The sequence below is a fragment of the Chenopodium quinoa genome, unplaced genomic scaffold, assembly GCF_001683475.1.
Source record: "Chenopodium quinoa cultivar QQ74 unplaced genomic scaffold, ASM168347v1, whole genome shotgun sequence".
In the NCBI taxonomy this organism is placed as follows: domain Eukaryota; kingdom Viridiplantae; phylum Streptophyta; class Magnoliopsida; order Caryophyllales; family Amaranthaceae; genus Chenopodium; species Chenopodium quinoa.
The window spans coordinates 2,811,847-2,826,279 of record NW_018744498.1 but is presented as its reverse complement, the minus strand read 5'-3'; the positions used below and the strand labels follow the sequence as shown (position 1 = coordinate 2,826,279).

Sequence of the window (14,433 nt, the reverse complement as noted above, 5' to 3'; positions counted from 1 at the left end):
TTGTTTCTTACAAAAAAACATAAGGATAGAATCAATTCTAATTCAAGGTCCCCCAAACAGTTAGGAATTCAAATCCTACTACACCCTAACAAGTGTAAAGTCCTAGGCTTTAAAGGGCCATGGGCATTTAAGGAGAGGACCCCTTACGATGGGAACCCCCTCCTTACACCAGGGTACCCCGGCAATTGTATAGCTTAGCTTTGGTTTATGTAGTACGGACATGTAGCTAATTTGAATTTATGTAGCGTTTGATTATGTTCCAGCTTTTGTAGAATTACTATATATTATGTAGCTTTAGGATATGTTTAACTTAAGCATAGCTTTTGTGGTAATATATATATATTAATATTTCCGTAATTCGATTATAATTTTAATTTTCACAGGTATTAGGTGCAGGAATAATGGTTATTAATGCTGTTTTTTTCTTACAAAAAACAACCAGAATTTTTTAAAGTGAATAATATTTTGCGACAGAAAAACATTAATATAAAGTTTGTCGAAAATGATTTGCGACGAAAAAAGGAAGAAAAATCCGTTGCTGGAAGACTTAATAACGACGGAAAATTCTGTCGTAAATCAGAGAATTTGCGACGGAATTAAATTCCGTCGTTGGTGAGTCTGCAGCGATGGATTTTTTTCGTCATAAAACAGCGAAGGATCATACTAGAAAGTCACATTTTGTTACGACGGAAAAGTTTCCGTCGGAAAGTCCGTCGTAAAACACCTTTGCGACGGAATTTTCCCCGGAAATTCCACTTTTTCCTACGAAAGGTTTTCCGACGGAACGTTGCGACGGAAATTTGCCTTTTAGCAAGGGAAACTTTCTGTCAAAAAGTGGCCTTTTTCTTGTAGTGTATATTTTAAGGTTGGGTTAGATGGGTTTTTCGGTGGCTCAAATGTTTCAAGGTCGGCTCAGGTGGATTTTTCGGCCGCTGGCCTGGGGTGCCGATGGTGGGGATAGGATTTGGAGAGGGGTTGGCGGCGGCAAGTGTTAAGGTTGCCTGTGATGGGGCTATGTAAGGGTTTAGCTTTTTTGTCTTTTTTAAAACCAATAAACGAATGACACGTGAACAAGGTGGACCCCACTAATGGATTTCATCCAAATATTTGTTAAGTGGTGGTGATATCCAAATTTCGGGTTCTTTTTTTTTTTTTGTGGTGTTATAATAAAAGTTTGAAATTTATTGATGTGATATATAATTCATTTTTTGTGAAATTTGTGGTGTTATTTTTTAAAATTTCCTATTTTTTTTTATCAATAATGTTGTTTTATAGTTAAATATTTTAAAATTTGACCCAAATATTTGCAATGGGATAAAAGTAAAGAGACGGTTGGAGCTTAATTTAGAGTTATGGAGTACCACATAAATTAATCTATGGGTAAAATTCATTCACCAACTTTGTCTAACTATATGAATTTTGAATTAATAGTATAGAATTCATCACAAACATATGTTAATCATAATATATGAAAAAAAAGAAAAAGATTCATAACATTAAAATCAGAATAACCCATAGCTTGAATTGAAGATTTAAAAAAACAAAAAAGAAATTACACATTAGTATATTTGCACTATTAACTACCAAAGTCTCTCCATCCATTTACTAATTCATTAAGAACATAATCTGAAACATTAGAAACGAGTTCAAAACACAAGATACAATGCTACTTTTTTTTTTTATACAATGCTACATTAGTTGTGCAGTTTAGCTGATACATTAACCTCAGCTTCATTGCTGCATAATTAAAGGCAAGCTACAATCTCGAACAAATTCACCAAAAGACATACGAAAAAAACCTCTGATTTTCGCAATTGTTTCAGAATGATCAGATGGGTGTTTGGGATTCTTTTCAATGGCTACTCGAAGTAGCAGAAAGGTAATACGCAGTAGAAAATAAGGCATGTATAAAACACAGAATGCTACCAATTGATAACATATGGTGATGAGTAATGCCGCATGAAGCTCTATCTTTGCGATTTGCTAGTGTCCCAATCACCAACAGAGACAATCCAATGACAAGTATAAGCCTGAATATGATTAAAATACCATATGTTACGTAATCAAAATTGTAACAATTTGAAAAATAACACTGTACTTCTGAACCTTTGTCTCATAATATGTTACCCACTTGAATGGGTATATATATGAATTAAACATATCATTACTCATAGGATAATGATATATATAGTCGTAGGGCTACATACTAAAATCGGAAAAATGTCAATGAAAATGTCACATTAATTACAGAGATTTGCATATGATTTTAAATTAAATTATTGTTTGCATAAATTAAGAGTTAAGACTACTATCTAATGTTCTTTTACATATTTATCCTCATTTGATTTCAAAATCCTTATAAATTTAAAATTGTCTCTTGAATATGTAAATACTAAGGGCATGTTCTCATTGACTAAACTCGGCTGAATTGAATTGAACTGAGCTGAACTGAACTGAATTGCACTAAATAGAACTGAACTGAGCTTAACTGAACTGAACTAAACTAAACTGAACTGAAATGAATATTTTATAAGAGAAGGAAATTAGGAGCTGAACTAAACTGAACTGAGCTGAGCTGAGCTGAGCTGAACTGAACTGAATTTCAACGTAAGAGAACAGACCTTAAAGATGTGTTTATTTCAATATTTAAAACTATTTTTGACTTTCTCCAATTTTTTTTTTTTTTTTTTTTGGTTTTACCTATTTAGAATTTAAACACTTTTTTAAGCTACCTCACTTGTTTTTTCATTCTCTCTCACTCTCTATCCTCTCCTTAATATATATGCCTAATTCAAACGCGTCAACTAAATAGAAATGGAAGAAGTATTAAGTATTAAAGAAACTCTCAATTGATATTAATATAAGAATTTTTTGACATTTGCTACCACTAAAAACACCTCTCTTCAGATTCGGTACCACTTTTTAAAAAAAAATTTCTTTGCTACCAGCCAAAACAAAGTTTGTTAAAAATCACTACCACTTGTCTTCAACCGTTAGTATTTCCGTTACCACCACCCAACCACCGTCCAACCACCACTCCTTCCCACCCACTGCTTAATTCACCGCCACTATTCAACATCAAACCCACCGCAACCACCACCCAACCACCAGCCCTTCCTCACCCACAAACCCAGCAGCTACCCAAGCCACCTCCACCGTCGCCTGGGAGCCCAATCCACTGTTCGCGAATCCGGCCACCTAGCCCCCGTGTCGGCGCCGGCGTCGCGACCCTCCTCTAAAAACGCCTTTCCAGCCCCGATCCCAACCTCGTTCCCAGCCCCGCCCCCCCCCCCTTGAAAACCCGATCCAAGCCCCTTCCTCTCAATACCCGATCCCACGGTCTGGGTTTAGTGGTTTCGGTGGGTAGTCGTGGTCTGGGTTCATGGGTATAGGGTTCGCGTGGGTATAAGGTTGTTGGTGGTGGTGGTCTGGGTTCGTGGGTATAGGGTTGTCGGTGGTGGTGGTCTGGGTTAGGGGGTTAGGGTGGTGTCGTGGTGGTGGTGAGATCTGGGTTCGTGGGTTTTGGGTATAGGGTTGTCGGTGGTGGTAGTCTAGGTGGTGGGTCCTGGGTGAGGTCGCCGGCGCCGACCGTTTCTTTTGGCGCCGGCTGCCAGCAGGTGGGAGGGGGAGGGGTGGGTGGCAGTTTAGGGGAGGGGGTGGCTGGGTTTTTTCTTTTTTTTTTTTAATATTTTTTTTAATAAATTTAACGGAAATCCTAACGGATTTCGTTAAGTGGTAGTTATTTTTAACAAAATCTGATTTTGGTGGTAGCAAAGTAAAATTTATTTTAAAATTGGTATCGAATCTGAAGAGAGGCGTTTTTAGTGGTAGCAAATGTCAAAAAATCCTTAATATATAAAGAGTACAAGAATTATACAATTGTCAATTGTGTGATGTCTTATTTAATTAATTCAATTAATAATCAATACTTTTTAATCGTTGCTCATCCAAAAAAAAAAAAAAAGTAGTTCAACTTAAGTTACCAACATTATAACTGGTACACAACCCCCATCACATTATCGCCTAGATGCAAACAGTAATAATTAAATATCATGCAACAAGTTTATGACATAGAGACCACCAGTAAAAATTTCTTTCTCAAAGGGTTAGTCATATACTGCGATTGTGCGAATTACGCATGGTAAATTAGGCTATTTTTAACCCTTTTTTCTTAATTTTCTATAGTTTTACAATTTAGTTATCTATAAATCTACACTAGTGTAGATATTCGTTCGTCTCTCTATAGTGGAGTGTCTCTCTATAATGGAGTCGTTAGTTTTTATTAGTTGATTGTTTGTTTTGTTTAGGGTTTTTCAGTGTGTTAGGATTTATGAAAAAGGTAATCATCTTCAACCCTATTATCAGTTCGTTGGTAAAGAGTTGTGCGGAATCGTAACGGTTGTCAAATCTTCTAAGGCGTTCAAGTGAATCATATGAAAATCATCCTTACGGGCTTACGGCTATAACAAACCGATTACGGTCTCTTCGAAAAGGTTACATATTCTACCGATGTGTACGAGCGATATATCACACTGCAAGATCTATTCAACGATTGTAGCATTGATGAATAAAACCCTTATTTGATTCAATTTTATGTATTTGTTGATTTAGATTTCATCTGTAAATGTCGTATGGTTTTTTATTAATGAATTGATTTGTTTCCAAAAAAAAATCCTCAACTGTTTGAAAATATTGACCTAGTGACTTGACTAGCTGACCTCAATCCAAAATTCCAAAGTTTAACCTAAATTAACCCTAAGTAAACCAAAAAGTAACCACCTATGGAAATCAACCCAGCCCAATCCAATCTAATCCAATGAACCCAATAACCAAATCCAATAATTTATTATTTTTTTTAGAACAAAATCCAATAATTCATTAATCCTAGTTTAAATGTTTAATGACCTTTTTTTTTTCTTTACCTTTTCATCTTCACGTGATTAGTTGTGTGTCCCAAATTCCCAATTATCATGGTCTCGTGTTCTTAAAATTTCCAATTGCTCATTTGCCTCGGGTTCCTAAATTTCTAAAGCTCATGGGACTCTGGGAGATGTTCCGCACAATTTAGATATCTAGACTCCAATATTTTATTTTGGGTCGGTCCTAGATATTGCCCCATTTTCTTGTTTAATACTCCTTCCGTTTTTTTTTTTTATTTGCATCACATTTCATTTAAGTTTTTTTTTTTTTTTTTTTTTTTTTTTTTTTTTTTTTTTTTTTTTTTAATTTACATTACTTCTATATATAATAACTTTAAACTATATTTTATTATTTCTCTTTTTTACTTTAAACTCCACTCAAATTAATTTATCATTTCTTTCTCATGGTTCCAGTACTCTCTCACACATACTTTCATTTTCATGTCCCCACATTACTTTTACCATAATAATTTATTCACCCACTCACAATAATATAATAAAAGGAACTATCTAGAAAGAATTGCTAAAAGATTTGATTGATATAAAAAAACGGAAGGATTTGTTTTGACATGAAATGGATATATCCATATATCGTTGACTTATTTTTATGAGATGAAAAAATATGGCAAAACCTATACCCAAAATTGGTTCACGTAGAAATGGACGTATTAATTTGCGTATTACTCTTCTAAAACTCCGTGCAATCCCAAGTGATGCAAATAAAAAAACGGAAGGAGTACTTTATTTATCTACTAGGTTAGTCTCGTGCGATGCACGGTGTGATATTTGTTTTGCTTATTTAGCTGTATGTAATACATATTTAAGAAAAACAATAATGAATCGTGTGCCTTCTTATTAGATAAAATTGAGCTATTACGAAAGATATGATGTTAAATATAGAGTATTATAATCATATAATGTTTTTTTTTAGGAAAATATAATGTACTATATGATTTGTAATTTAAATAAAATTTTAAACTTATTTATAAGATGTTACTCCGTAGCATTAATTCATTGTTCATTCTCCATTATTTTTTTTAAGAACTAATAAAGAATAATGGAAACACCAAAAACAATACTATAAATGTATAAAGTAGGGGGAGATAAAATGTTTCTAGAAAAATGAAATAGTCTAGCCTCTAACTTTTAATTTTAATCCATGGATAAATTTTGTAGTTAGTCAATTTTAACATAAAATATTTTAGGAAATGTGCAATTAATTTACTAATTCCAAACATTTTTTTTATCTTAAAAACAAATAATAATGTTACCCAAATTTTGGAGGGAAAATTTTGTATGAGAAGTTGACACTTGTAAATGATGATGTCAGCGGTTATTTCTTTAGTTATATTTATAGATTTTGAATCAGTTGACGTATTTTAACTTTTAAAATTATTTATTAACTCTTTTAATTACTTCTTCCGTCCTTAAATTTTATTGCTATTTCTAGCATATAATAGAGAGAAATAGAATGTAATTTAGAGAAGAAGAAAAAAACTTTTTGTAATCTATACCATGGAGTGTATATTAAAGTAACCGCCGGAGGGGACACTTGGCATGATTTTGTGCAAAATTTTCCCTCTAAAATGCCTTTTTTTTTTTGAAAAAAAATTCTATTTAAAAAAATTTAAATACATTAATAAATTCAAATTTAAAAAAAAATATTACATAAGTCATTTAATTTCACTTAACTCTATTTCAATTGATTATTATTATTATATCATACTTTGTAAATTCGTGCATTGCACGAGACAAAACTATATATATATATATATATATATATATATATATATATATATATATATATATATATATATATATATATATATATATATAAGAGTTATATTGTTAGATTTCTCACAAGTTTTATTTTCAATGTAGAGCCTTAATTTCATTTAGTTATTTATTTTTTCTTATTGTTGATTTCAAATATTTAAGATTAAAGTTTATATTGACAAAGGTGATGTTTGGTCAATAAATTTGGAACGAAGGATGTAACATGTTTTTGCCATCCATCGTTCTTGCATAAACTTGTGTCTAAGCTTTAATAAAGTACTCCCTCCATTCCTGAAAGTTCGACTCACTTTGTATTTGCGAGGTATCTAAAGAACATCTTTGACCATGAATATCTTTGCTTATGTATAAGTGAAAACTATAAGAAGTTGTTATTTAGATTTATAATAAGGGGAATCTAATACGATCCCATATATATGCTAATTTATTCATATTGTATAAGTCATTAAATATGGTCAAAATTATTTTATTTAGACTTCGTAAGCTAGTGAGTAGAACTTTCAGAAATGAAATTAGTATATTTAATTAGTATATTTATTAATGGGGCAAACAAATAGATATAAAAAGGAGGTTTTTATAAACAAGCTAGTTCAAGTTCTATAATACAGAGTACTATATTTGGCATGATGATGATAAGGGACTCTTCAGTCTTCACATTCTTTCCCAATCAAATATTAGTAATTTTACTTACTGTCTCACTAACAACCAAAAAAATATTTTGTTACCCTACTATTATCTAATCGATCTTAATATCCATACCCATTATCCAAGTCTAAATCAACAATTAAGGACAAATGGAGAACATTACAAAATAAAAGCAATAGATTTACCATGTTAAGAGGAAGCATCCAGTTGTTAATTGGCGATTGGCGTAAGATTTATGCTGATCTTCTCGAGAACAAAGACACATACAACCACCAAGTAAGCTTGATATAACGTGTGCTAGTATCAATAGCCCTGCTGCTGCTGCTCCTAACTTGAAGGCTTGTTCACTTGGACTCTTACACTCAAATATCCACATCTTCAAATGTTTCGCCTGCATACGAAACAATCATTTAAAAAGTTTCAAGAACAAATCTTGTCTGCATCATTTGTTAAAATAACTTGTGAAACCAACCAAAAAAAAAAAAAAAAAGCACCTTGTTTTGAGCAATTTCTGCCTCAAGGCCACAAAGTCCTGCTGCAATATCTAAAGCAATGACCAAAAGACATACAAAAAATCCTCCCATTTTCGACATCGTTTCGAAAAGAAGCAATGTGATAAGATGGGTGGTATACTGGTATTGTATTGTGGTTTTGGAAAGTGATAATATGATGAAAATTCCTAGAGTATGTAGTGTTAATGAACAAGCTAAGATAAACTATGTTGAAAAAGGTTGGCTTGTTCACACGGTTTGTAACATGAAACTTGAACCTTTTTTTTAAGTGTTTTGGAGTGATTCTTTAGTGTAAATGTGTATTTGGGATTCTTTATAAGTAACAGAAAAAAATAAATAAACAAAAAAAAAAAAAAGCAGGGTGTAAAACAGCTAAAGCGTCCGTGCTTGGAGCTATCTTTATTATATTCCATGGTCTAAAAGTGAGATTGATGGGGTCCTTTACATTTGGGTCCTTTTGACTTTATCATAACATGTCCCCTATAAGCATGGTACTCGTATCTTGCTAAGGGATAGATTTGTTTCTTCAAATGTGATGAATACTTGTATGTGCATCTCTCTTTTAAATACACGTATTAAGACATTAGATGATTGTAGATTGTATCAAAAAATTTTAAAAGGTGGTTTAGGTACAGCTCAGTACCACAAGCTACTGTGCCATTCTTGTTCAAACTCAATCTAGTTTATTTTAGCGTGTCATGTTAGGTCGTGTCATGATTTACAAAATAAACATGAATGGCCAAGTCCAAACCATGCCTCAACATAGTGTTAAGTTGTGTTGGGCCTACACTTCTTTTTCGATCAGGTCGACATGTGCTTCTTTACTTACATGCATAATGGATTTCACATCTAAAGAAGAATTACAGTGCAAAGTGTATCGAATCAAGTATCAAATAATGGAGTATATAAATTTCAAAACATGTTAATCTACCATATTATATTGTCATGTTTTTCAATTTTTTTTTTATTTTTTTATTTTTTTGCTGTGTTGCTGTAAGGATACATTTAGGCCTAACCTAAGCCCAGCCTGATCCATGTAAGGCCACCCAAAATTTCCTTTCATCCAAAATGAAAAATGCTGAAAAGACATACTTCCTCCGTTATTTATTACTTAACCCACTTTGACTTTTACAATATTCACCACCCCTCCTTTGACCGTCTTTTGTGAATAATATGTAAGGAAATATATATTCATGTAGGATCTTCTCAATAAGTACTATCATAATATATAACTTTTATATTTTTTACTTATAGAGAATTGAACTTATTGATCGTTTAAGTTTTGCATTGCCAAGCGTGATAAAAGAAATAGGTCAAGTAAAAAAGAATGGAGGAATTACATAGTACTTGTATGAAAGAATAACCTTAGCTCCATTATGATATACACATCCCCAATAAATAAAAATAAACATAAAGTATACGAAGTATTTCCCCTTTTATAAAAGGAAAAATTGTCAAAAATAATACAAAATTTGAGCAATCCGCCAAAAACAAGTCAAACTATAAATTATTTTCTAATAATACAAACTTTGAGGGGTATCCGCTTTAAACAATTTAAAACTGATTAGTTATCTCATGAATTGGTTATGTGGAACACGTGACATTGTATTATTTTTTAAAACTACTCAACAACTTTATAAGATAAATAAAAAAATTAATTGGTTAAATAAGTTGTAGGTAAAATATCTTATTTAAAGCGGATATCCCTCAAAGTTTGTATTATTTAGAAATAATTAAAAGATTGACTTGTTTTTAGCGGACCGCTCAAAGTTTGTATTATTTTTGACAATTTTTCCTTTATATAATAACTAGAGGTAAGCCAATTCTTTTTTTTTTTTTTTTTTTTTTTTTTTTTTTTTTTTTTGACATCTGCATAACCTAAACAAATTACAAACTAAAATAAAAGCTAATTAAACTAGTAAGACTATTGTTGGCTAGGATGTGTGCCTGTTGTATCTTGTCTCTGTCCACTTTAAGGATATTGCAACACTAAAAACTCAATCCTATTTTTTTAATGTCCCGTATAGTCTAGAAACGCTTATATCTTCTATTTCCTTCTTTCGTAATAGATTGATCAAATTCATCGAGTTCGAATAAAGAAGTATTTTAGAGAATCCCATGGTAGTACACCATTTTAGAGCTTTAAGGCATGATTGTGCCTCCGAACGTAAAGCTGAGGTTGCTAAACCGAAACTTGCTCCCGCATCCAAGAAGTCCTCCTCATTAAGTTTCATAGCCCATCCAAACCCACTTCTTCCATTATTTTTTTCAAAAGAGTCATCAATCTGTAGTGTACAATCCGGCTGACACCTAATTGGACCAAAAAAATAACCTTCCAGTCCAATGTGTACTTGGCTGAATCCCGGGGGTTCATGTATTTCTGGTTCTAGAATATCCAGCATACCTACGGTTGGTAGATATGGTTTGTTGAAATCATGAAGAGTTTGCAAAGCCTGTTCAATGTTCCCTGTCAGAGTGGTATAACCACCACTATCTCCACTGAAAAGCCGCTGGTTTCTAGTGACCCATATGGCCCATAAAGTTGCAATAAAGGTAGATATTACATCACTATGGACACCATCCCGACTATAAAGAAGCAGGATATATGTTTAAATCCATTCCTGAAGAGTACCGAAAAAGGATTCATTAGTTGTATAGCCATATGTTATGTGGACATTATTCCACGTAAATTTTGCCAAATCACAAAATCTAAAGATGTGTTTTGTGTTCTCAACATCCAGCCCGCAAAAATCGCACAGTATAGTCATTTGCATACCTTGTTGTGTAAGTTTTTCTTTCGTGGGGATGGCGTCATAGAAAAGTTTCCACAAGAACATACTCCATTTGGGCGGAATGCATAATCTCCAGATGATTTTGAAGAAATCCTCATTTTCCTTACTATGATCCGGATCCTGAAAGTTAGTCTTTTGTGATAAGAAGGCATACCTCGTTTTCACCGTGAACTTAAGCAGCAATATTATCACCATTCCCAATCTTCCAAGCAAAGCCAGGGAGGAAGCGTGCAACAACTTGCTGGAAACCCTTGCGAGCATATGAAACGGTGGCAAGAACTTAATATCTAGGAATACCATGGAAAAGAGCACATTTAACCTTTGCGTCGAAGATCTTAGCTGCTAAAAGCTGAGGATTTTTGTGCATTCTAAGTACACTTTTGAATAAATAGGGTATCATTCACCATACTAGCTGCTCTAATCCCTAAACCACCTATTCCTTTTGGTGACTGAATGATTTGTCGCTTCGTCCAATGGATACCCTTTTCCCCACTCGTAGCCCACCAGAACCTAGTTATGATTGAATCTAACTTGTTCGTTGTTGCAAGAGGCAATTTTAGCGATTTCATAACATGCGAAGTAATTCCCATTAAAATCGAATTGATCAGAACCAATTTTGCAGACTGTGACAACCTATAAGAGGACATGCAAGGATTTTTGTTTTTACCTTCTCCACCAAGAAATTGAAGTGGTCCGATTATTTCCCCAGTAAGTCAATAGGGTTCCCTAAATATGTTCCCATAACCTGGACACTAGGGATTTTTAAAATGTCTTTATATTCTGTAACCAGATTTTGAGGGACAAAGGGACTAAATTTAATGTACGATTTCTATAAGTTTATTCTTTGTCCCGAAATCGTCCCAAATCTTGTCAGAATATCTCGAATGTGTGCACAAGAAGAATGATCAATTTTGAAGAAAAACATTGCATCATCCGCAAAAAATAAATGAGATATTTTAGGGGCTCTTCTAGAAATTTTAATACCGCTAAATATTTTTATGTCCTCTGCTAAAAGAAGCATCCTTGACAAAACATCCATACAACAAAGGAATAAATATGGAGAAAGAGGATCACCTTGGCGCAGGCCACACTGCGGTTTAAAAGTTTCGGTTGTTTTCCCGTTTACAATGGCCTTGAAAGTGACGATTTAAACACACTGAGAAATCCATTGTATCCAACGCGAGGAGAAACCATAAGATTTGAGGATTTTAAATAAAAAAATCCAATCTACACGATCATAAGCTTTTGACATATCAACCTTGACCGCCGCAAGGTGAGTAGAGTGCTTTTTCATATTAATGAAATGAATAAGCTCCTGAGATAAGTACACATTATCCTCCATATGTCGTCTTGAAATAAACGCATGTTGATTATCTGTGATTAAAAATGGCAAAGCTTGTTTCATGCGTTTCACCAAACACTTAGCAATAAACTTGTAAATCGTATTACAAAGGCTAATTGGCCGGAACTGCGTGACCATCTCAGGGAAATCAACCTTCGATAGTAGAACCAAAAGTGAAGCATTTAGCTATGTCAACAGAAACCCTGTAACAAAAAAATTTTGCACTTTTAATTACCGTGTCACCTACAAACTCCCAGTGAATTTTAAAAAATTCTGCTATGTATAGCTATCCGGTCCCGGAGACTTTGAGGAGTGAATATCGAACATTGCTTGTTTAATTTCATTTGGTGTGAAAGGTTCTTCTAGATCCTCCAATATATTTTGTGGGATATTAGGAAAATGAATTTGGGTCTATGTTCTCCTCATGAGTTGGGTCGGGCCGCTCAGGCTGGTAGGCATTCTTAAAATTATTGTAAAATAATTCTGCAATTTTTTCTTGCCCTTCCACCCATTCTCCATTGTCAGTACATAAGGTTAAAATTTCTTTCCTCTTCTTTTTTTTGTTTAACCTTGTTGAATAATCGTTTAGTAGGAGCCTCCCCTTCTTTCAACCATCTTTCTTTGAGACAATGTTGCCAATATCCGTTTTGTAACTGGCAATCTGGTATAATAGAATTAAGATGTTGAATGAACTGATTACCACCATTCAAGAAAGAGATGTGCGCACTAGCACCAAGAAGCTCCTTGGTCACACCATTCCAGCTTATCCCTAACATTCTTCAATGATCCAGACACCATTTTTGAAGATGATGTCGTACAACACGTAATTTCCTAGCAAGAACAAAAGAAATTGAGCCCGGGATAAATTTACCCCATTCCATAATAATGAAATGTGTGATTTCCGGGAAACGTAATCACCAAACCTCTACTTGGTAAGGTCGAGGTAAGCCAATTCAATGAATGGTTTTAGTTATTATGATGTAAGAATTGCTATGATTTTTAAAAATCACAATAGTTAAATACGTTCAGAATGATTTTTATTGTGGATCTTGAAAAATAATTTTTTTTTCTTTAAATATTTGATAAATTTTACTCCCTCCGTTTCAATTTGTTAGTCTCATATACTATTTTGGACGTTTCAGATATATCTACCCATATTGAATGTATTCCACTATTAATTTAGTTTATATTTCCTATTTTATACATATTAAATTTTGATTGGTTAAGTTAATTGATTTTAAATTTATCACATGACTCTAAGTACAAAAATTATTCCCTTGAATTATGCGATTATGATTGACGATTTTCTAAAAAAAGTCAAAGTAATTTAAATAAGGCAAAACAATTTACAATCTCATTTCAGTACAGTATATTCAAAGTTGTAATTTATTTTTTTCATTATGGATAGACAATTATTTTTTATGATTTAAGAAATTTAATATACATTCGCTATTTTGCTATATTTTAATTCTTTTTTTTTTTTGAAACAACTATATTTTTAATTATTAATTAAATGGCCTTTTATTTAATTTAAGATTTTGTATATTTGTGAATCTGATTCATTGGATATTTGAAAGAAATTTCTAATATCATAAGATACCTTTTGTAACACTAAAGTTATATTTCGTTGTTTTATTTATTTTACTTGATACTTGAATCTAAAATCTCAAACCTTTTTCGTTAATTTTGCTTGTGTGGTGTAGACACTTGATTGTGTCTCCCCAAAAACCAAGCCCAATGATGAGTACTTTTCACGTCATTGATTATCGAACGAGGTGAAATGTGAAAGAGTCTCGTGATTCCTTTGTTTCTAATATAAATATTTCTTTCTGTTTTCGAAAATATTCCTTTATGTATCATATTTATAAAAAACGTCCAATCCAGTTTAGTATAATCCATAATCAAGGTCCAATAATTATGCAGTTGGATGGGTCTTGAAAAGACCTTTCCAAATATATATTATAAGCCTTATTCTGTGTTATAATGAGGATGTTATGGTCAAAATACTAAACTAGGTCTAAACAACTTTGATTTGCGACCCAATGATCATGTGGAGGGTCCATTAATCTTAATTATATTCCTAAAACAATAAGGATTGATTAGAAGCTTCTATAATTCTAAATGACCTTAATTATCCTTTTAAAAATATAAGATTAAAGAATTTAAAATAGATAAAACTCCACTTTTTGAAAGTCCTTATTCTATTCGAAATGAAAGATGTTCAAAGACAATCAGATATTGTTTTCGTACCTCATAAATTTTATTCAAATCTTATATAATTGGATAGCTCTTGAAATTATCTTTCTAATGCTATTTTATAATATTAATTCTGAGCTATAACAAAAACGATATGAAAGAAAGACGAAACACTATCTAAAAATGACACCCTTCCTTTATTTCGGCCATATCTTTTATTCTAAAAAATATTT

General features: G+C 32.6%; 1 protein-coding gene across 1 annotated transcript; it reads right to left on the bottom strand.

Annotated features, from left to right (window-relative positions):
• Window positions 1-1,496: 1,496 nt before the first annotated feature.
• On the bottom strand, window positions 1,497-8,333 carry LOC110697755. The gene is made up of 3 exons (XM_021875139.1): window positions 7,853-8,333; window positions 7,544-7,749; window positions 1,497-2,030 (listed from the first exon to the last, which is right to left on the bottom strand). Exons 1-3 carry the CDS (start codon window positions 7,949-7,951, stop codon window positions 1,853-1,855), a joined length of 483 nt encoding a protein of 160 aa, XP_021730831.1. The 5' UTR covers window positions 7,952-8,333; the 3' UTR covers window positions 1,497-1,852.
• Window positions 8,334-14,433: the final 6,100 nt, after the last annotated feature.